Genomic DNA, 22,955 nt, shown 5'->3' with positions numbered 1-22,955 from the left:
GCCGACGATATCGGAGCCCGATTATTCAATTATATGATCCCATGTGGTTGCCCAGCATGAGGCACAAGGCAAGATCGTCCGATAAGATTAGTAATGTCCGTTAGCCTTCGGCCAGAACCCTGAGAAAGGCAGGAATGAGAACGACCGGGAATGAGAAAAAACAAAACAAAACACACTCGGAAGTGAAATTGTGCTGTGTGTAATCCTTTTAATCCCTTAAGGTACGATATCAACACGGACAGCAGTAGAAGCAGGAGTCCTTTACGCATTGAAATACCCATTTCCGCCCCATTGATCTACGATTTATTGCTTTCGCTGTTGGTAGGTGGATTAGCATTCCTCAAAGCAAAGCAAAGTCGCGCGATCGCTCTGCAAAGTACGTAATTGCGGTAACGATAACAGCTGCATACCTACCTGGTTGGCTAATCGAATTAATCGCGCACAGCTGTCTGTTACGTGCTGACCCCGTACCGTGCTCCTTATCAGCAAAAGAACAGTCCCCCTTTCCTTGCCAATAAATGCCTGTACAAAACACTCCCCCTTCTGATCGATTGTGATAGCAATGAAACGATAATCCAAAGGGCACACAAAGGGGCCACGATTTGTTTTATGTTGGCTTTATCAAGCCGAATGTGTTTATGGCTTTTAATTGGTCAAACTAACGCTCTGCTTACATTATGCAATCGCTCCGCCGAAAGAAGATGGATGGAACTGTGCGTGGGGTGACTAGTGGCCCCAACTCCTTCGCCAACTGCCTCGCGCTTTCCACACTCACTTCCGGAACGGGCTGATCGGCGAACCGAGCCAGGTGGTGATGTACTCCTCCGCCATGTGCTTGGTCTCGAGCATCTCCTCCGAATCCATGCCGGTGATCGCGCGGATATCCTCGGTGTAGAAGGCGGCGGGCGTGACGCGCGCATTGGCCAGCAGGTTCGTGTACTCGGTGATCGACACGTGGCGGAACGGATCGATGCCACCGTTCGTGTACAGCACGTTGGTGATGCGCGGATCGGTCGCACCGAAGTGGAAGTTCGTGAGGCGCACGCCATCGTACAGCACCTCCTGGGTGAGCCACTCGCCGAACACGGCCGAGCATTCGGCCAGGAACAGATCGTACGTCACCTTGGAACCGAACGGCTGGTCGCGCGACTTGGCCGTCTGGAAGAAGCCAAACTCGGTACAGATGTGATAATTCAGCTGGCGCAGACCGAACTCCGCGTTCTGGGGCGCATCCACCGACTCGTCGCCCAGGATCGAGATGAAGTTCTCGAACGACAGATCGAAACAGTCACGGATCTCGGAGTAGCGATCCTTCAGGTAAGCGGCCAGCGCTTCCATCGGCGTTTCGTACTGCTCGTCCGTCAGCACGTTGCACACGCGCTGCACGTTCTCAATGTTGAAGTCGTCGAACATGGACAGCTCCAGCGACAGCGTCATCAGATGCAGGAACAGCTCCACCTGCAGCGAGTTCTCCGCGTCGATCGGATCGCAGGTGTTGAACATGCTGGACACGATATCGGTGCGGCCGGCGTCGAGCAGGTTCTCGGCGGTGTGGAACGCACGGAAGATGGAGTTGTAGCACTCGTCGCTGCCCTTGATGCGGATCGTGTTGCCAAAGTCCTCGGTGAACTCCTCGAAGTTGACGGTCGCGCGCACGGTAGCGCTGGACACCCAGGCACCGTCGATGATGTTCGGGAAGCGCTGGCGGGCCCAGGAGGCCAGTGCACCGCCGTAGCTGAAGCCGTGCAGGATGACCTTCGCGTTCGGGTCGCGCATGACCTCGCGCCTCAGGAAATCGATCCATTCGATCAGATCGAACAGGGTCTGTTCCGTGCGCAAGAAGCGCAGATTGTCCGACGACAGATCCCTGCCAAATAAAAAAGTGGGGAATGCCGATGACAGTTAGCGCTTGAGTAAGTGCAGAGGATGGTCCTAGGTGTACTCACTCAGTCGGAACGCTGGTGCCGAAGTAACGGTGCTCGTTCGTAGCCAGGAAGGCACCCTGCAGGGCGGCAATATCCTTGAAGTGCGTTTCGTCGATGAAGAACGGATTGGTACGGTGATGGCCTCCGACGACGATAAACAGCGGGCCGCCCGGGCGGTAGTACTCATCGTTCCACAGGAAGTTAAACTCGAACGTGTCGCGGTTCTGCGGGTCAAAGTGGTTGATGCGCGACGTGAAGCGGTCCTCAACGATGCGCGGGTTCGGCACGTAATCCTTCGGCACCTTCGGCGCCTGGAAGTTGGCACCGAACATGCCGCCGAGCAGCTCCATGGGCAGCCGGGACCGCTTGCCGGACGGTACCGTCTTGGCGAAGGTGGTCGAAACGACCGCCACTGCCACCAGCAGCACTAGCGTAAGCTTCATCCTGTACTCAATGCGCGTGTTCCTTTCCCTGTCACTAACAATATACACAACGGAATGGTCAGCCGGCGCCCGGTGCGTTGGTTAAATAGTCCCCTTCCCGAGGACAGGAACGCACACTTTCCCACGGGAGTAGTAGCACCCACCCAGGAGACTATCCGACCCATTCCCTCCGCCCCGTTCCACGAGGCAAGGAACTCACTCCGTCACTCATTTGCCTGCAGTTAGAAAGCGATGGAATGAGGTAGAGTCGCGTTGTCGTTTTGTATGTATTGTACCTTGTTTTTTTCTGTCGATTATGCTCTCACGATTTGAATTACTACACACTCCTCAGTCGATGTGACCGCAATCATGGGGAGGGTGGGTGGCGCGTGTGATGGTAAAACGAGCGCAAAAGAGTACCATAAACCGCTGGCTCGCTTATCAAGGATCTGAGAATATTTGGAAGCGCGGAAAGTACCTGTAGTACGATAAGAAAAAAGCACGGCCTGCCATGACGTTGCCTGGTGTATCGTGTAATCGTGTTGGGATTGGGAAGTGCGTAAGCAGCATCGGTTGCGGCTGTATGTGGTTCGGACGGTTCTCATAGGATGATAACGGCGACGCAGTGAAGGAAATGCGTGAATGAATTTCAATTCGAGTGCCTGGCTTTACGAGTAAAGGATAAAGGAGACTTCAATGCACTGCCAAGACACGAACACAGGGTTGTTGGTTGATTTGATCGTCCGCATCAGTTGTGCAGCTGGATCTCTTTTTGGGCTTAAATGAATTGGAAGATGTTGGTAGGTAAATTAAAAAAAAATGCCCCAACCACACGTAACTCAATTCACTCGATTTCGTCAGGACGTCGTACTGGATTCCTCGAAACAGGCAATGGTTGCTTCGTCACGGTTGCGATAACACCTGCCAAGGTTTCGGCCTGCTCAGATAGGGCTATAAATCAGCAGCAAGCCGCGGCAGCCCTACCATAAGGCCATCGACACACACACACAAAACGGACACACAGTTTTCTTATCTAAATTGGCCTGCCCGAAAATTTGTAACGATTCATGCTGAACGGTGCCACCCATTTGCGGGGCTCTGATGTGCCGGGTCGTTAATGAGGCTATTACCGTCTTATCCTACACCACCAGCCCATCATAATGCCGAGGTAATAATAGTAAGACGATCAAGACGGAAAGCGCAGCACAGCAAAGAACGGAAGCAATGATATGGAAGTCAGTCAGTGCTACTATTTGTGTTAGATTTAGGTTTTTATTGTTGTTATTGTTTTTTTCTTCACGCGGACACTTGCGCACTGGCGTTGCTGGTGGATCCTACCCGTTTTGACCGCGTGATGTACGGTCATGCGTTTGGTGACGGGCTAAGGCAGGATTGGGCCGGTGACCGCTTACACTTAGACTTAGAAGACAGAGCTACGGTGGGTCTACTTGCGGAACGGGCTGATCGGCGATCCGAGCCAGGTGGTGATGTACTGCTCCGCCATGTGCTTGGTCTCGAGCAGCTCCTCCGAATCCATGCCACTGATCGACTGGATGTCCTGGCCGATGAATGCTCCTGGCGTGACGCGCGCATTGGCCAGCAGGTTCGTGTACTCGGTGATCGAGACGGCCCGCAGCGGGTCCAGCTCACCGTTCGTGTACAGCACGTTGGTGATGCGCGGATCGGTCGCCCCGAAGTGGAAGTTCGTGAGGCGCACGCCCTCATACACGACGTCCTTGGAGAGCCAGTCACCGTAGGCGGCCTGGCACTCGGCAAGGAACAGATCGTACGTCACCTTCGTACCAAACGGTTGGTCGGGCGAGGTAGTCATCTCGAAGTATCCGAACTCGGTACAGTCCTGGTAGCCGGCCTGGCGCAGACCGAACTCCACGTTGGCCGGTGCGTTGATGTCCACATCGGTCAGGTAGCGGATAAAGTTCTCGAACGACAGATCGAAGCACTCGCGTGTGTCGGCGTACCGGTCGAGCAGGAAGGCGGACAGGGCCTCCAGCCCGGTGCCGAACTCATCGTCCGTCAGCGCATCGCACACGCGGCCAATGTTTTCAATGTCGTAGTCCTCCACCATGGCTGCCTCGAGCGAGAACATCATGGCGAAGAAGAACAGCTCCACCTCGAGCGGGTTGTCCGTGTCGACCGGGTCGCAGGTGTTGAACATCTCCGAAATCATCTCCGTGCGGCCGGCATCGATCAGGTTCTCGGCGGTGTGGAACGCCTGGAAGATGCGGTTGTAGCACTGGTCGCTGCCCCGCTCGCGGATGATGTTGCCGACCTCGACGGCGAACTCCTCGAAGTTGGTGGTGGCACGGACCGGCGCACTCGAGCCCCAGGCACCGTCGATGATGTTCGGGAAGCGCTGGCGGGCCCAGGTAGCCAAGGAGCCGCCGTATCCCACACCGTGCAGAATGACGCGTGCGTTCGGGTCGCCCATGACCTCGCGCCTCAGGAAATCGATCCATTCGATCAGATCGAACAGGACCTGCTCCGTGCGCATGAAGCGAAGATTCTCCGTCGACAGATCTCTGCCAAAAACGAGCAAGCGGAAACGGAGTTGTTAGACATTAACCCCCAACAAGAAACGACCTTCCTCATACACTTACTCGGTGGGGTAGCTCTCGCCAAAGTAACGATGCTCGTTCGTGGCCAACCAGGCGCCCTCCAGTGCGGCAACATCGCGGAAGTGGCTGTTCTCCATGAAGTACGGATTGACCGGATAGTGGCCACCGACGACGATGAACAGTGGGCCTCCCTGGCGGTAGTACTGGTCGTTGTGCAGATAGTTAAACTCGAACGTGTCCCGGTTCTGCGGGTCAAAGTGATTCACACGCGACGTAAAGCGACCCTCGACCGTGCGAGGGCTCTGCGACACGTAGCCTTTCGGCGGGCGGATGCCATCCTTGCGGGTGAACATCCGCTCGATGCCGGGCGGCAGACGGCGGATCTTGTCGATCGACTTGCCCGAAGCAACGACGATCACGGCCAGCAGCAGCAGCGCTGCCAGCCTCACACTCGCTGAGCTAAGCTTCATCCCGAGGCCGGTTGTACGGTTGGTTGCACGATTAAAGACTAAACGGTTTCCAGTCGTTTGCACGCCGGTTAAATAGGAAGGCCGGCGGGACGAGCACCGCAAGACACAGTCATCGATCCGGGCGGACCATAAACGGTCGGATTTAATCCTTATCGTAGTAATATTATCGAAACAAATTGAATTCCAACCATGACGGGGGAAGAATCATAGACCCGCCTGCGGCTACCGCGTACAGGCTGCGTACGGGAAGACCGGCCGGGTTGCAGGGGGAATGCAGAGGGAGAAATAAATCCAACGGGACGTGCCGTGACAATGCGCGTTGCAATATCACGCGGAAGTTAATGGTACAGGATGGTCATTTTGAAAATCATTCCCAATACAGGCACAGGCGAGCGCCTGATTTTCAACCCGACTCACAGTCTTATCTAATCCGCCGGAATAGCGGGGTGTGTTGGGCGATGCAGTTGCAGTTGTGAGGTAAATGGGCGTTTGTTTTAGAGCAGGATGGTGGAGGTGTTTCAAGGATGTTTCAGCGTATTAAGCAACAGATATGCTCATCGTTATCGGATGAATGGTGACTTACTTCATAATATTTATTTGGAAAAAAATTAAACTGATAACGATAATAATGACAAGAATGGATCAGTAAGTGTTCAAGGTTTTTTTTAACAAGACCACAGTTTATCAAAAGGTTTCAAATTTTAGTCGATTTAGTGGCAAAAGCCAACATTATTCCTTTGTCGGATAGATTTGGCTTAGAAATTGGTGCGATTGAACTGATCAGCATTTCATGCTGTTGAATAAAAAAGGAAAAGGGAAATTAAACATTGTCGACTACACAAGTGATGTGGGTTGCATAACTATGCGATAGCTCAACAAATCAGTGTTGCATACGTTTCAGGCGTAAATCGAACGTCGACATTCAGTTGTAGTGATGCGCGTAGCGTTCCGAACCAGTCAGGTGCGATCCGTTCCAAAAGTATAATAATTTTGGATAAGGTAAGAAATTATTTACAAAACTTTAAAGAGTAAATACTGCACTAGTGTGCAAACATAATAAATTAGCTAATGCTCGTCTTTTGATGCGTTTTCTGGACTGGATTGTGGTAATGACTGTATTCCTATGCGTTTGTGACGCTATGTTTGGCAGGTTCATACCGTATCTTTATTTGGGAATTTCCACTATTTAGTTGCATGTCCCAGCTGCGCTACGGTTGCAAGCTAGCATGAGTGGAGTTTGAAGATATTTTCGTAAATTTTTTACGTGTAGTAATTACTGGAACGAATTATTGTTATTGTTATTATTCTTCTTCTTTGGCTCAACAACCGATGTCGGTCAAGGCCTGCCTGTACCCACTTGTGGGCTTGGCTTTCAGTGACTAATTGATTTCCTCCCATAGCAGGATAGTCAGTCCTACGTATGGCGGCGCGGTCTATTTGGGGATTGAACCCATGACGAGCATGTTGTTAAGTCGTACGAGTTGACGATTATTATTATTATAAATATATAATTACTTGGCTCGAGAGCTATTTGCGATGTTCTTTCTCTTTAAAAAAAAGGAAATCTGGCCAGAACGCATGAAAAAGAAACAGAGAAAAGAAAATAAGGAACAAAAAGCTGGGCTACGGAGGACGAGCGCAGACAATATGCGAACGGAAATTAGACTAAAACAGGTGGATCTGGATTTTCGTACGTGGGCTCACATTCAAGCTAAAAGTAAGGTTTAAAAAACCACGTTTAACTAAATATAAGAGAGAGAGAAAGAAAATCCGTGGAAGATAGAGGGGAGAGAGAGAGAAAGAGAGAGAGAGAGAAAGAGAGAAAGAGAGAAAGAGAGAGAGAGAGAGAGAGAGAGAGAGAGAGAGAGAGAGAGAGAGAGAAAGAGATCCTAAAATAAACTACCTAATTTAACAAAATTTTCTTTCCATGATAACATTTCCTTCAATGTTTCAATTAAAGGTACAAGGGAAGAAGCAGCGTGTTGTTATTAGTAAACTTTTAATATCCACATGTTTATTTCATACAATATCTATTAGACTGCAGGTATTAGACAATTCCCATTAAAAAGAAAACATAGTTAACAATACACATCAATGAAATATACACAACCAACGTGAAACGGTTCCAGCCTTTCTCCACTCTTTTCTTCAACTTTCTTTCATTCTACATACGTTGCTATTTGATACACCTACAGATACATCTCCTTTCAAGCGTAATTCTCACGAAATAGCTTTCCGCTATAGCTCAACTGCTTCTAACTGTATGCATGCTGACTAACAAAACACACCTCCTTCAGGGAAGTGTGTGCATTATATTCTAGTTCTATTCTATCATGTGCTCGTATAAGAGTCCCTGCTTGCCGAGTACCTGTGTTTTGTGTTTGTGTGTGTGTGTATTGTGGATTATTGATATCAGTTTTACATGTACACATGTGCCGTTTCTGAAACAGCCACAGTACCAGACAGTACCAGTAGGTTTAGTTGCCATATTCCATAATAAAAGATAACAATTGCATTGTGCAAAAATGTGCATTTACCCGCAAGAGCTGCGCAAACGGTTAACGCTTCAACTATGTTACAGCAAAGGGTTGGTGGGTGGGTAAGTAAGATTTAATAAAATCCCTGCTATGTTTAAAAAGCAAAGAAAAGGTAAATAAAACGATGCATGCGAGAAAAATGCATGCAATGTACTGTTGTCCCGGCGATGATGTTATGCTCTGCATGCAAAAAAGCACATGTATCACGGACATCAGCATAAAAAGCGCCTCACATCGCACACAACGAGGTGTATGGGAATGGATACAATATATGTATGGTGAGCATACATAAATTACTACAAACAAAAGTAGAAGCAAAATAGCAAAACAAAAGCAAAAGGAAACTACATAAAAAGCCCCACCTTTAAAGGAAGTGAAACACATATACAAGCGCTCCTTATTAATCCTTTCGCAGCGAATCCTTGTTAAAGCTTCGGATCGCATCCAGTAGTGCCGTTCGCGGATCGATGGCCGGCGTGGTGGCGGGTTTCTTCACGATCGCACCACGCACCACGGGTTGAGAGGCCTTGGTCGGTGGCATCGGTGCCGGTGGTGGCGGAATGGGTGCCGCTACCGGAAGGGAAACGGGCCGTACGGGTGCTGGTGCCGGCGCAGCCACTGTGACAGGAGCAGCAGGAGCAGGAGCAGTTTGCGTAACGCTCACTTTGGTAATCGTAGTAATCGGTTCCGCAACGGGGGCCGGATCCTTGGCCAGTATTTTGTCCTTCAATCCCGTCCGGCGAAGAGTGTGCTGGGAAAAGGGTAACGAGTTCGGAGCCTCATCCTCGCTCGCCGCAGGCACCAGTGGGATGGTCGTTTTGCGCAGCGTACTCGTATCGATCATAGAAACGGGACGCAAGCGGGGCATGCTCACCGTGCCGGACGAGCCGGCCGGATCGATGTCGAGCGATTTGAAACCGCGCACCGTCGGCTGCAGCACCGTGGGTGGTTTCGGTCCGAAGCTTAGCCGGCTAATGTTGGTGCTGACGCTGGGGGAGGGAATGGCTGCCCCATTAATGCTGACACTGCTGACGTTGGTGCCGATGCTGGAGTAGAAGGAAGGCTTTGGCTCGACCGGCGGCGGTGTTGGCCGTTGCGCAACGTTCTTCTTGTATTCGACGGCACGCACGATCGGTAAGCGTTCGCCGGGCGGTGTCGTCGTAGGCTTCGGCGCGGTCGCCGGAAGCTTCACCACCGCCGGTGTCAGGTCCTGCTGTCGTCCCAGGGACGGGGTTCCTGCTGCTGCTGATGATGATGATGGCACATTGGAAACGACTTCTTCCTGCTGCGACTGCTCAACCTCATGGATCGTTCGCCGTATGTATCCGCTGCTCGATTCCACCGTGGTAGTGGTGCTGCCCCCCGGACCAATGCTAATCTTGGTGCTGCTTACGTTGTTCACATTACGGAATCCACGGGGAAGCGTGGAGCTGCCACCGAACCGATAGTCCCGATCCGATTTGATCGACACGTCGATCTTGGGCCGCTCGTTCCACGTCGCAAAGCTTATCGTCGGTGGTCCCTGGTAGGTCCACTTTTTCGTGTCGGACTCGTTGGACGGTGTACCGGCGACACTCGAGCTGCTGCTGCTGCTGCTGCTCACCACCGTGTTGGTAGTTGTAATGCTAACGACCGTCGTTTGTGGTTCCTTCGCCGGGACAGCCACGTGCTGAATCTGCTGACGTTGTTGCTGCTTGTTCTGCAGCTTTTCATCGTCGCTCTTCGACTCGCTAGTCAAATCCACTGCCAGTTGCTGATCCTCTGCCTTCTTAGCAATCCATTCGGCTTGCACCGTTTTTTCCTCAACCGTTTTCTGCACAATCAATTTCTCAACAGGTTCTTCTACCTGCTTCTGTTCTGGTACGACCTGCTTCTCCACCAGCTTCTCAACGCTCTGTTCAACCTTCTTCACGTCTTCCGTTTTGTTAACGTTTGCCTCAAGAGCTGGTTTCAGATCAGCCTTTGAAGGTTCCGGCTTCGGTTGCACTTCCGGTTCCGGCTCAGGCTCCTGCTCTATCTTTGCCTCCTCGATGCTATCCTTGCGCACGGCGTTGCTCATCAAACCTCCGGCACCATTGTTCATGTGCCCCTTGGTGGTACCACCGTTCAGTTGTACCAGTGTCGAAATGTCGGTAAAACTATTCCGCTTGATAGCAGCCATCGAAGGCAAGACGATACCTTCATCCGCCGGGGAACCTTCCACCGCACTTCCATTCGTCTGGTGCAGATTGTTAATGCTGTTCTTACGCGATGTGTTCAAAATGTTCTTGATCACCTCCAGGCTCTGCAGGGAAGGTGAATCGCAGATGCTAAGCTCACTGGCCGATTTCCGACGGTTGAAAGAGTTCGCTGCGGTCACTAGCGAGGCACTGGTGGCCGCTCGGTTTTCCCACCGCTGTGCACCGATTAGCGAAATGTACGACGTGCTTCTTGGCGTTAGATGCAACGGCCCGGATGTGCTCGTGCCGGTTTGAGCAGGCGAATTCAACGATTGTATGTAATCCGACCGGGTGGAGTGGAACGAATCGGACCGATTAATCACCCTCGGGCTTTTGTTGAGCATTGTCAAGCTGCGACGCTTGACCGGGGCCAGTTCCTTCTTGGCGCTCGCACCCGCAGCCCCATATCCGTTGGCCTGTCGACCGACCGGGTCATCCTCGTCGCTGCTCTGGGTAAGCGAGTGCGGTTTACGGACGGTGATCGAATCGACCGATATCTTGCGCCGTACGATTACATCGACTTCCTGCACCTCCTCCTCCTCCTCCTCTTCCTGACACTCCGGCACGTGTTTCGCTTCGGAAGTGCCGTTCGGTACAACCGGCACGTCGTTTCCTCCAGCGTGGTTCTGCTGCTGCACCTGTTTCTCCACGATGGTCGTGGTGGTGGTGCTGGTAATGATGTTTTCCTTGTTTTCCGAGCTGCTGTAGGTTGAAATTTTAAAGTTCGCCAAGCTGCTCCTGTTCACGACGGCAATTTCCGTCTCCTCCTTTCGGCTCAGCTCAACGCCTTCGCGCAGCAGCTGATTGAGCTCACTCATTACGCTGCTCTTCCTATCGTTCACCGACTGTGTGCGAGACACCGTGGGTGCATCAACTGCTGGTCCCTTACCACCGCTACCGATGGATTCGCTCAACGTCGATAACTCACTCTCGATTATCTTTTCCCGTCGCTTTTCAAGCGTCTGGAGCCACACTTCGCGCGCCTCTTGGCTGCTGTCCGGGGCGCCATTTGCTTCCGATCGGCTCTCGGCACCGACACGATAACCATCCTCCAGATCCGAGCTAATGTGTGGTGGAACATCCTCCGAAACGTGCATGGTAGCGTCGGTTTCCGTGGACACACTCACCGGACTATCCGGCCGGTGGTCCAGCACCGTGGGGTAAAACGGTGGCTGCATCGTATCACGGCCTGCCGTTAGGTCGAGCATGGTTTGCAGACGCTCCTGGATGAACGGTTCGATACGCTCCGTCTGCTCATCAGAAACGACCGTCAGCATATCGCTGCGCAGCGTCGTATTGTCGACGAAGGTAGAAGCCGGTCGATAAAATTGGCCACGCTCATCGTAATCGCTTGTTTTGATGGAAGAATCGGCAAACTTTGGCGGTGCGGGCAGCTTGTACGTCCACTGTTCCTCGTCCGCAGTAGCACCGTTGGTTTGCTGTTCAGCCGATTGCTGCTTTGTGTCGCCATTCGGTTCGATGCTTGTACCGTTGGACGAGCTTACCTTTGCTCCATTGGTGAGGGTAGTGCCTCCGCCCGGTGTAGCCTTCTTCTGTTCCTGCTCCATTTCGGTACCATTCTGTGTTTTCTTCTTAATCAGTGCTTTGCCGGACTCGATGTTGTAGATTTTGATTTCCTCGTCCGAGCTGTTATCTCCCGGTGAAGTTGGCAGATCCAACGGGGCGGGTAGGTTTCCTCCGATCTGCACCTTCGATACGATGGGTGTCGTCGATGAGGGTTTCGATTGTGCGTCACCAACACCATTGCTGACAATTTTAATAGACACAGAAGACGAAGTGGATCCATTCTTCTGGTGCTTCTTCTCGCTGTTGTTCGGTGTGGTGGACGTTACGACCGGATCGTTAAGCGGTGCCTGCTCTACGTTCAGCATCACCTTCGACACGTTCTGCTGCTGCGGTGTGTACGGAGCATGGTGGACACTACCGTTGACGGCATTCAATCGCGATTCTTTAAAATAAGAAATAAATTGATGTTTTCTCTTATTCCCCACAACACATTCAAGCTGAGTTTCTTACCTCTGTTACGATGCGTATCATCTGGTTCGCTGCTAAAGTTTGAATCCGTTTCGGAAATGGCCGCATCGTTGTCCCGCAGCAAATCCAGCGTCGAGCGGGTGAGTGCCCTCGGCGAGGGCGTCGGCACCGGCGTGATGGTAGTTGTCTTTGCTCTCGGCGGCGGGGCTGGTGCTTTGGATTTTTTGGCTGCAAAAGCGAAAAAAGAAAACAGTAAAGTAAAAATCAAATACATTGACGTTGTTTGCTGCGCGGTTTGACCCGTTCGGCTTACCACTAGAATTCAAGCGCTTTCGTGGCGTTGGTTCAGGCATGTCCTGGAAGTCCCGCGGATCTTTCGCATCCGAGCAGCTGGACGATGCCCGGGAATGGTGATGATGTATGTCGACCATGCTGCCACCGTTCTCGCTCGAGCGCTGCAGCGTGTTTGTTGTGTCCGGTTCGCGTATAATGTACATGGACGTTGGCCGATTTTTAAGCGTACTGTAGGACGTTTTGGTATTGATGAGGTTTTTGCGATCCTCCTCCTCCAGCATCGCACTTTGCGCATCATGTATGTTGTTGTTGTTGTTGTTGTGAACATCGGCCGAATATCCGTTTCGGTCACCGTTTGCAGTTTTCGGATGCACGCTACCATTGCCATTGTTGTTGATAATGTCGGCCGGTTTTAGCTCCCGATCGTACAAGTTTGGCGTGGACACGTGGAAATTTTGCCTGGAGTACGGCGGTAACTGGGGCTCTTTGAAGATATGATCATCTGTACCGTGCTTGTCGCCCGGCGTTCCGCCGTTCGACTGTTGTGGCGGCGTTTGCGGCGGGACACGCGACACCTCGGGAATGGAGCTCTGGCTTGGTGGGCGCGGAGCAAGTCGCTTCTTGCGCGTCGGTGCTACCGGTGGGCCCATCTGGCTGTGTCCGTTAGTTGCCGTACCGTTTGCAGTGCCACTGTGACCACCGCCACCACCACCACCACGCGAACTCGAGCTAACGCCGGACGAGTCCATTGAGTTGAGCGAGTTGGTCGAACTGTACGGTGACGTCGTCTTGAGGGCCAGTTTCGAGGTGCGGCTCAAATCGGACGACGATACGGAGGTTCCACCGGACGTTTCCCGTGCCCCCTTCTGGTGCATCCGGAAGATGTCGCTCGTGCTCAGCCGATAGTCGCTGTTGCGCAGCGCTTCCAGCTCCTTGCGCGACATCATGCGTATCTCGCTCAGTCCCACCTCGCCAATGTTCATGTCCAGCTCGAAGCCCTGCTGGAAGTCGGCCGGATGGCGAAAGACGTACTTTTGTGCGTCCAGCAGCTTGTCGCTGCACACCATCTCGAGCAGGGTGGAGAGTTTGGTTTTCGCGCCGACGCGTGCTACGTACAGCTGGTCCCGCGGCAGCAGCACCGTCACGCGGAACGTCTGCTCGAACGGCGCATTCGGCACGACGGGCAGCTGTATGACTTTGTTGTTGTAGTGACTAGAGGCGTCCAGGTTGGTGGTGGACCGACTGAGGTTGGAGGTTGATTTGGAAACTGAAATGGACACAAGTGCATCCCATTGGTGAGTTAGCTCCTGACGCTGGATAACACGCGTTTTAAACTTACCATCTTTGTTTCTTTTTCCTAGCAGTCTGTTAAGCGTCGATAATCCGTTCATTTTGTTTGGCTTTAAGGTGGATGTGTGTTGTGTGGTTGGAATGTTTGGATGTATATTTGATCAGCTTCTACAAAAAGGAGCTGCGTACTGTGGTAACTGCAGTTATGCTGTGTTTGACGTTGTTTAATTGCCTAGCAAAAACGATATGTGAATATGCAGTGGAACCTGTATCTACAGCATCACAATCCTAAGCATGGTTGGTATTCTCTTCGGCTCGAAGAAAGTTCTGAAAGAAGACACAGATATGAAACAATACATTAGCGACTTGTTTATATTGATGGAGTGCCATCTTCTAAACGGAAATAGAGTATCAGCAGAGATGCACTTCACTACCGATCGTGCTTCCTCCGTGCAAAGATGTTGCGCAAAATGCATACACACGTTTAACGTACGCGCGCGCAGTTTGACGCTTGCTCGAGTGGTGTTTGGCTAGCGTGAGAACGATTGTTTGACTGCATGTGGAAATTTCATCTGCCCCCCTTCGGTCTTGCATGTGCCGTCGTCCCCCTACTTGCCAGCCGCGCGTAAACTTCAGCTACTGCCGTACATCAAAGATCTGACGTTTTAATGACCGGCTCGCAGCAGTGTGGTCACGTGTCCAAGACGTACTCGAAACGCAAGCAGCAGCAGCTTGGTAGGCAATACATAGGGTAAGATGAGCTGGACAACGGTCCCCGGCAAGCTGGACGGTTTATTCAGCTTGTTCCACCAAAAGGGTGGTAGAAAAATTGTACCGCGAACCAAAATATTTACCCACATTGCAAGTGTTGTATACAGTGGGCAAAGACATAGTTGTAACGACTTTATTTAGAAATTTCAAGAAAGTGTGTGTTTATCTTTTTTGCTAGAATAATTTAAACCACTTGACACACTCAGTATTAACCGTTCATAAAACAACGCAAAAGTGATGCGTAGTGTTTGGCAAGGAGAAGAGATGATGGTGGCAGAATACAAACGAAAAAACAACCATCACTCAATGCTCCACAGACAATAGGTACGTTATTGATGATAGGTGCTGCCCACAACCGTTGTCAACAAGTTCAGTCCAATCTGGCGGAATTCCTCCGCAATCTGATAAGCGGTTGTCGGTTGTTTGAACTATGGTACTGCTGGAACAATTATGAGGCATAGCGAGAAAGAGAGCGAAAGAGAGACAGCAGAGCGATCTTACAAAGTCAACATTCCCCCACTGACCACGATAAAAATATGAGCCTGAAGAGTAATATTGCACGTTAATCTACCGGACGTAGCGACTAGCACGTACTGGCGCACTGTGCAAGAATGAGTTTTAATGCAACTTTAGTGAGGGGGCAGCATAGAAATCATCCTTCTAAAACAAAAAAAGCGAAAAGAAGTCCCACACAACACTAGACTTAACGTTATCCTGCAGTCGCGCTTATTACGGTTTGGAATGTGCCGTTTCTTTACTGCCGTGCTGGAAGCAATTTAGCTTATCATCGGTATGATTTGATTGACGCCGCATATCTCACCGCTTGGCACACCACCCTTGAGCGCGTTTACACACATGACCTCGCGCAGACACGTTTATCAGAATTTTGTTTCCTATATTTTTTGTGTGTGGCGGTTTTGAGCAACTGTGTTTTCCTAGGCACGTATGCAGCTTTTAAGACCATAAAAGAGGTTTAAGCCACTGGTAACACGGAGGACGGATGTTCGGCGCATTTATAAGCTGACTCAACAACACAGGTTTTGATCTTACGGTCCTCACCACAAACCACCGTCCCACTCTCACTCTCTCGGCAAAACATTGAATCATCAAACGCATTTTTTCTTCCCGCCTGCTCTTTCGACTATCACTAGAGCACCCTCCGATGACGCGTCACACTGATTAAAATCTGATCAGATATCAGTGCATGCACAGTCGCACAATCCTACCTCCACGGGGCCTCCTCCGCTGCCTGTGGCGTATCTCGTCCTTCCTTCGATAAATTAATTGTGCGCTACCGACTGTGTGCGCAAGAGGCCGCGAGACGCGAGAGTTCCTCCTCCTGTGGTACGCGCGTTGGACTATCGGCGCAGAGTGATAAAAATTAACTAAAACAAAAGTCGTGTTCAGCGTCGAGTTCTACCGCACAGGGTTCAGTCAGCAGCAGCAACGTGTGTATTACTGCGGGGCGTACCGATTGGGGGTGGTAGTGGTATCTCGTGATCATTGATGATGATGACGGCGATGATAACGTGAGCTTCTCTAAGCGAGACCGCCGCAGTAATAGGGCCCCCACCGCGCGCACAAACACACGGACGCGGTTTTGTGTGCAAGGGAGACGTGTTGCCAGTGTGTTGATACAGCCTTTTCCGCAGCTGGAAAGCTACAGGTACTGGCCGCGGACAGTACATAGTGGTCGCCAATGTGAGATATGGGGAAGCTTCCCATGTCACAGCAGATAGCCGCGTCCGAGAGATAATAAATCGCAGTGCAAGGTACGATTTTGTGGACTGCTTGAAGGGTTTTTACATCGAGAGAGCCGGCAGATTCTTTGTAACCGCACGTCCACAAGCTGTACCATAGTCATCGTTTGTTGTCGTTTAGGTCAATCAGATTAATACCTTACTTGTTATTGTGTAAACGTTTGTGTCACATATTTGGATTAATCCACGTTCTTTACTATACATTTTTGTTTAAGAAGAAATTACATGAAGGTCATTACAAACAGTGGAATATTGATTTATCTTGCTTCTAACCCTAACACAACAACCCTTCGCGCATACATCAGCTAGAAACTATAATCATTTTCACTAACTTTAAACGAAGCGCGATGAAAATCGCACTTTAGTATTCACCGAACTTCGTTCCTGCCAGCGGCAAGTACTGCAACACTCTGGCCTCAAGGTAAGGACACAATCATCATCGCCGACAGGGAGCGTTGCATTGCAAATAGTTTGTGCGCCGCACGGTAGCACAGGGGGGGGGGACGTCAAGAGCGTTCGATTGTTGTACGATAATTAGCTTTGATTGAAATGCAGCCGTTTCAACCTGGCCGTTCGTTCCCGCCCGGAGCACCCTGCTGGAGATGTGCAACGACTACAACACTACTGTGCCGCCACACCAAGTGGAGAGGGCGCAACACAGATCCGGACACTGTGGGGATTGACTGCATTTACCGGTGAGATCATTATCATTAGCTATGGCTCATCAATTGTGCTTCCATTGAGCTGGGTGAGATAATGGTGAGAACAATTACCCAGACGGTCGACGTTGGAAAAGATCGAGACTTTTTTATTCGTCCGAAAGCATCCGTAAGCTTACTTTCGCTCTGATTCCGGGACCATCCGAGAACGATGATCTCGGTGAACGGGAATGATATAAATCGTTAGCTTTCATTAGCTACAACAATCACAAATCTATCGTAACGAGCAGCAGCAAGTGTCAGAGCCATGAGAGCACTCCATGTGACCGTGTGGTTCAAGCAGTTCAATTAGAATTGTTCTATTTGGTGTAATAACGCCGGCTAGATACGCGCAGTGCCCTTGTAAGCACCAAACGACATTTCTCTCCTTTTCTAGCTGCACACCGTGACTTAAATTATCTCATCAACACAACGACAATAACAAGCAAACTGACGATGGCGACACCCCATTGTCGGTAAGATTACTTGCGTCGTAATCACCATCAGTACACACGGCCGCGTGGATTACGCCATGGTCGATGAACACATTTTGGAATGGTCGATGATGGGTAGAGATTGGGGAAAGACTCGTTGACGTACATCAAGCAAAATTCGCTTGAAGGGACGTGCGTCTAGGAAGGTACGCTCCTAGGAAGGTTGGATTGTGGTGATCGTCCACTCGGCCCGAACCGCTGACCGTCTAATCGATTAGTCTACAATAATCGTCGCCAATCACTGTTTGTTTGCTTACGGCTTGTAATCTTTGGATTTTCGTGACGAACGTATCCGTGAGATTGCATTTAGCTGTTTGTCCATTCATCATTTTTGAAAGATGTACAAAAATATTGGTTCATATGTTGTTCAACATGATCATTTGACGATTGAAGAGTTTTTTTAAATTGATTTTATTGATAATGGTGTCGAAGAATTTAATAACCCATTAGAGTTTCATAAATGCAACTGACAAATCTATGTACTTTTGGAATGGCGATCATTGAACAGAAAGATAATAAAAATAAAAAAACGTCGACCACCAATTACGATCACCCTGGTTTTCTGGCGTTCATGCGCATAGAATTGATGATCGTTGGTTGTGAGAAAAACCAACTCTATACAAAATCCAACAAAATCAACAACAACACCCCGTGAAGAATGGTATGTAGACGTGTGTAACAAGATCATGCTTTCACGTCAAAGAAGAAATCTTGCACCCAACCTTTCGAAAGGTCACTGATGATAGTGATTAAGCATACCGGAAGATGATGGTCGCCTCCACAGTCTGGTTTCCGGTTGCATTGGTGTAGTGTGTTAGTGTGCACTTGTGAATAACCGGTGCATACAGCGATCGTGCCTTTGCAGCACTCCCCTGGGCAGGCAGTTCGCACACCGTCCTTCCGAGGGGCCAAGGGAAATGCTTTTGATCAGACGATACATCTAGCTAAACAATCTCTATCGGCGGCCGGTTGATCTAACGGTGCACTGCAGTTTTCCCGTGCATCTAAAATTCTCGAGCTGTAAAATGTGAACTTGTACCATCATCATGTGCTAGCTAACAACGAGGCTTTTCATGTGCGTGTGATAATGAGGGGGCAACATGCAAAGTGGTGGTTTGAGAGCCACAAGTTTCGTTTTCGATTCACTTTGCATACAATGGATGCGGCGCTCGTGTACTTGGACTTGGAAGCGTTCACAGTGTATCGTAGTGTACTTTCCGAACACGATACAGACACACACACAATGCACTTAATTTCAAGCTCAATAGATCTCGTTACGGAGGCAGTTGAGACTGATGCGCCAAAACACTGTACCTAATCGACGAATGGATTCTTTGCATGGTGTTTAGGTGCATTTTGTGTTTTATGTGCAAACCATTTAACACTCATTTAATCCTCGGGGTTCGTGCTCTCTTCCCAGCGGACACGTTCAAAGCATTTTTAAACACAATTTGTTCGAATAGAGAAAATGATTTACTTGAGCAGACACAAACGTGCATAGAAAACGCGCGATTTTGAATGAACACAGACATTGTTGAATGGCCACCCTAAACAAGGCGGACCCAATGGGCGGTTTGAAGAAGTCTAACAAATCTCAAGCATCAATCAGTTTCGCCATTCAGCGCGCGCTAGGAACGGATCGAGACGAATCGGAACTCTTACTTGACAACCTTCAAATCAAATTTGCATCTTCCAGCAGTGTAGTACCGGTTGCCGGCTTTACGGCAAGGAGTGAGTTCTGCTAACCGAGTGGTTAATTCAATTTCGCCATTTAGCACCGCTCATCAGCGTCAACTTTGGATCGTTACTTGCCCCATTCAACAACAAAAAAACGCACGAGCGCACGGTGTGGTTCCGAGTTGTTTGCGAACAGAGCAGACCACGATTTCTGAAGGTTGGTACGTAAAATTGAAGGTTTACCCAAGGTGTCAAGGCATGATGATCTCAACCAATCTCGTAAAGCCGACACTTGAAGAAGCGCCCAAATAGTCATGAGATCGATTATTAGACACCCCACACCCCGGGTGGATTAAGTGAGATCAGTTTACAAAACAGGTTCCTGGTGCGGGATGCTTTTGAAAGGACACTGTCAACTGTAGCGAAGCAGAGAAAGTATTATTAGTTTGCGAATAGCTTCACGAGCCTCACAACACTGTTGTGAATCCAAGACAAACGCGTATGATGGATTCACCAAAAACATTAGGATGTTCACGAATGCGGATAGGCAGACACCGTGCTGATCTAATCGTGCATTCCACCGACCACACAGACCTGTCATTAGACATCCTTCCCCTCGAACTCAAAGCTGTTGACATCTTCGACGGTTTGTTCGCTGTGCTCGACATACGTTTTTGGAATATTCGATTTATCGACTTCCTTTCCGCATTGGCTGTTGTTCTGCTATTACCTTCTTCATAAAGGGTTGTCAATCACTCTGCACAGGCAGCAAAACGATCAACCATGAGATGCACGTTCGCTGGATGGGAACAAACAAGGCGTAGTGCGTAACTCGTTGCATTCGATTGCGCGTAACGATGTAACGAACAGACGCAGTGAGACGGTAATAGTTGCTTTTCAATTTCCATTTCAACCGACTCGATGCGAATTACAATTAGAGCGCTTGTGATACTGACTGTCCTCCCGCAGAAATGGCTTTGCGTTTCAAACCTGTCGATCTTCTTCCGACGCTGTACGATGGTAAACTAGTTATTTCTTTAAAAAATCCCCCACATAAGGTGAAGTTTTCAAGCGTGTCTGTATGCTTGCCTTGTATTATCACTCGACACAGAATGTCAAGTGTCTACGAGCAAACATGCTGACAAGAATTCAGCTTTATCATACCTCTTGATGGCTAATCCTACGCAGGATATCGTTTATTGAAAAAGAACTCAGCTTTATGGCGACGTTTTATAGCCTATAGATCATCACACCATACTTGAAGCATTGTGGTGTTCTACTTTTCTGTATAAGGATCGTCGTTAAATCATAATTAGTGCCTAGCTATACCACTAACAGCATGTAGCTGAAGTCATGCACATTCGTTAGGTTATAATCATTTTAAGTAGAACAATTTTTGTAGACGATTTTACTCGTAATATCTTAAAATTATTTTAAATAACTTCCGTGCAAATATACACACATTTTAATTCCCCAAAAATATCTCCCAAAGTATTCCTGCAAGGCAGCAAGCGATCCGAGATATCACATTCCATATACACAGTCCAACATCGATCCAATGGAACACACCCTGCTGCTACCAGAACCTGCTAGGACAGGTTGCCACTTTTGGCAACTGGATTTTTGTCGAAAGTTTGTCCACCGTGTCGCGACAGCCGGTTCTCAAATCTCGGCACAAGTGGAGGGCGTCTCTCCCAAAACAGTTTCGGTTGGAATTGGTGTCGTTTCAGGTTTTTTCACTACTGAGCTCTGAGTTTTCCTGCGACGGCCCATACCGGCAGCTTTGGGAGGGTGGAAGATGTCTAAAAATAACGACTCTCCTTCCTTCCCACCGCCCAAGTTCAAGGCTGGTCAGCAGGGTGTCCAAAAACCTCCGTCCAGCCTTGCATAGCCTCTCCTATGAATTGGGCGGCATACATGTGACACTTGTTGCGACGGCAATCGCTCCCCAAGTGAATGATATGAAAGAGTATATGCTGGAGTGAACATCATATGGAGTGTTTAGATATATTATATCTTTCGTAAACCGACTAAACAAATAACAATGAACAATATATTGTTTTGCCAGCACACAAAAAGGGGATCGAGAAATGGCTTTAGGATAGCTCAACTGCTGAAAGTAGAGGCAATACCATCGCTTAATCTCAAGTGATCCTTCCCCCGTGGAAAAAGCTCTACAAACCTGTTCCACACCACTCGAATGCGTGGTCACATTGTGTTGGGTACGCGTGTGTCTGTGTGGTTGCGCGCTATCTTCGCGCTCCGATTTGGTGTTTGCTTTTGATTTTGCGGAGGAGGCAACGGCATCGGAATGTTAATTGCGCCACATCCAAACAAACAACTACCCCGTCCAACCGGCACAAGCCACTTCTCGTGAGAGAAAGAGAGCAGGCTAACTTCATTTGTTCCTGAGTGGTTTCTAGAGTGCTCCAGACATTAGCTCCGTGTGTGCCCATGAAAAGATAACCCGAAGAGCAAAGAGCTGTTTATCATTTGCTTTTTCCCTTCATATCTCGCCGAACGTTCCCCTCTTCCTTGCTGTGGCCTGTGGACATCGCACATGTTGTCGTGTGTTTACTTTCGCGCAAGTGAATCGAAGCAATTAATTAGAATTGCAATAGAGCACGCGCGCACGCCATTAACCATTCCCTTCTGCAGGGAAACTGTGCTAAATCTGTCCCGTATTTGTACTCTGAACGCGCGATTCGAGTCAAGTTCTTGCCAACAAGGACACACCACTGTGGAGGAGAGTCGTAAAACAGAGCCAACCTTATTTTTGCTGATGGTGATCGCCAAAACAGAAACGCGACGACCATGATGTCATCCGTTCGGTGACTTTTTTGTTTGTTGTTGGCTTAATCCGAACTTTGGCGAGGACGCACTCTAATGCGAATAAATCACCACTCGACAGAGTGGAGTAAGACATAAAGCAACCTTGCCTCGTTACTTCTTGAAATCGAGAAAAAAGGCACTAAAGTGCAATGCCACTTTCGGCACAGTGACATATTTTGACAGAGGAATCCACATCTTCAGGTGAAGCACCCAAACATAACGCCATGGCGTACGCAATTAGTGACGTTGATGAACAATAAAACAAATGGCTAATTGAAGAATCGCCCCAAGAGATCACTCAATCAGCTGATGTAACTTGCCAAACAGCAGATAGCGCTGACTTCCACTGGATGAACGTGAAGGGCGCTTGTCCTCAAGCAGCGTCGGATTGTTGGGGTTTCGCCATCTTCTGCACCGGGAAGCCCGGTTGGCAGAACTGGGCCAACCATGATTTACGTCGGTCCATCTTTCATATTCATTATTTTCCACTTGCTGCGACATTGTCGGCGTGTTTCCGCGGACACCAACGCGCCCGTTTGGTCGAACGCAGCTGCAGTTGGCTTAATTAATCATCTTTCATTTTCCCATCAGATCCACAAGTTCGCCACTACGGCGGCTGCTGAAGTTGTTTCGATGATTAATCGGAGATACTTTTTTCTTCACCTGGTCGGCTTTTCATCAAGGCATCCGTACCGAAAGAGTGTCACTGAATGCATTAGAAACTGAAGCAGAGATGCCTCACTGGGTCAGTAGCGGAGTTGAGATGCAGTAGCGGCGGCGGTATCTGTGCCAAATTCAAGCTGCATAATGTGCGCCTAATTATGGTTCAGATCCGATGAGCAGATAAACAAGGGAAGGGCAGAACCTGCCACTACCAGTGGACAGATGCCATCAATTGCCGTGGGAAGCAGTGACAAATTGCGTTAACTAACTAGATGACCACCTTTAGCGACCGGGTTTGCAGCATTTGCTCACTTCTGTTTGATTACAGGTTT

The 22,955-nt window shown here is 49.5% G+C and overlaps 3 protein-coding genes across 7 annotated transcripts in view; all 3 read right to left on the bottom strand.

Moving 5' to 3' along the window:
• Window positions 1–601: 601 nt before the first annotated feature.
• On the bottom strand, window positions 602–2,404 carry LOC120894610 (putative serine protease K12H4.7). Its single transcript, XM_040297320.1, has 2 exons — window positions 1,947–2,404; window positions 602–1,867 (listed from the first exon to the last, which is right to left on the bottom strand). The coding sequence occupies exons 1-2, from the start codon at window positions 2,366–2,368 to the stop codon at window positions 772–774; spliced, it is 1,518 nt and encodes a 505-aa protein (XP_040153254.1). The 5' UTR covers window positions 2,369–2,404; the 3' UTR covers window positions 602–771.
• A 1,190-nt stretch (window positions 2,405–3,594) lies between these two features.
• On the bottom strand, window positions 3,595–5,448 carry LOC120894551 (putative serine protease K12H4.7). The gene is made up of 2 exons (XM_040297204.1): window positions 4,966–5,448; window positions 3,595–4,887 (listed from the first exon to the last, which is right to left on the bottom strand). The coding sequence occupies exons 1-2, from the start codon at window positions 5,391–5,393 to the stop codon at window positions 3,792–3,794; spliced, it is 1,524 nt and encodes a 507-aa protein (XP_040153138.1). The 5' UTR covers window positions 5,394–5,448; the 3' UTR covers window positions 3,595–3,791.
• A 1,927-nt stretch (window positions 5,449–7,375) lies between these two features.
• The window catches only part of LOC120898695, a 64,032-nt gene continuing 48,452 nt past the window's right edge, over window positions 7,376–22,955 (bottom strand). For 2 of the 5 annotated variants that reach the window (XM_040304876.1, XM_040304887.1), the window contains 4 exons: window positions 13,778–14,055; window positions 12,458–13,705; window positions 12,187–12,372; window positions 7,376–12,118 (listed from right to left, as the gene is read on the bottom strand). In XM_040304876.1, the coding sequence (XP_040160810.1) occupies window positions 8,331–12,118; window positions 12,187–12,372; window positions 12,458–13,705; window positions 13,778–13,829 (5,274 nt within the window). In that variant the 5' untranslated portion in view covers window positions 13,830–14,055 and the 3' untranslated portion in view covers window positions 7,376–8,330. Of the gene's footprint in view, window positions 12,119–12,186; window positions 12,373–12,457; window positions 13,706–13,777; window positions 14,056–15,558; window positions 15,583–15,725; window positions 15,893–19,858; window positions 20,121–22,955 lie in introns of those variants that run through there. The other 3 variants (XM_040304905.1, XM_040304896.1, XM_040304914.1) reach the window with 3 other exon arrangements.

This window comes from Anopheles arabiensis, chromosome 2 (assembly GCF_016920715.1).
Source record: "Anopheles arabiensis isolate DONGOLA chromosome 2, AaraD3, whole genome shotgun sequence".
Taxonomy (NCBI): domain Eukaryota; kingdom Metazoa; phylum Arthropoda; class Insecta; order Diptera; family Culicidae; genus Anopheles; species Anopheles arabiensis.
Note: the sequence above shows the minus strand (reverse complement) of the source record. Positions and strands in the feature narration are given on the sequence as shown.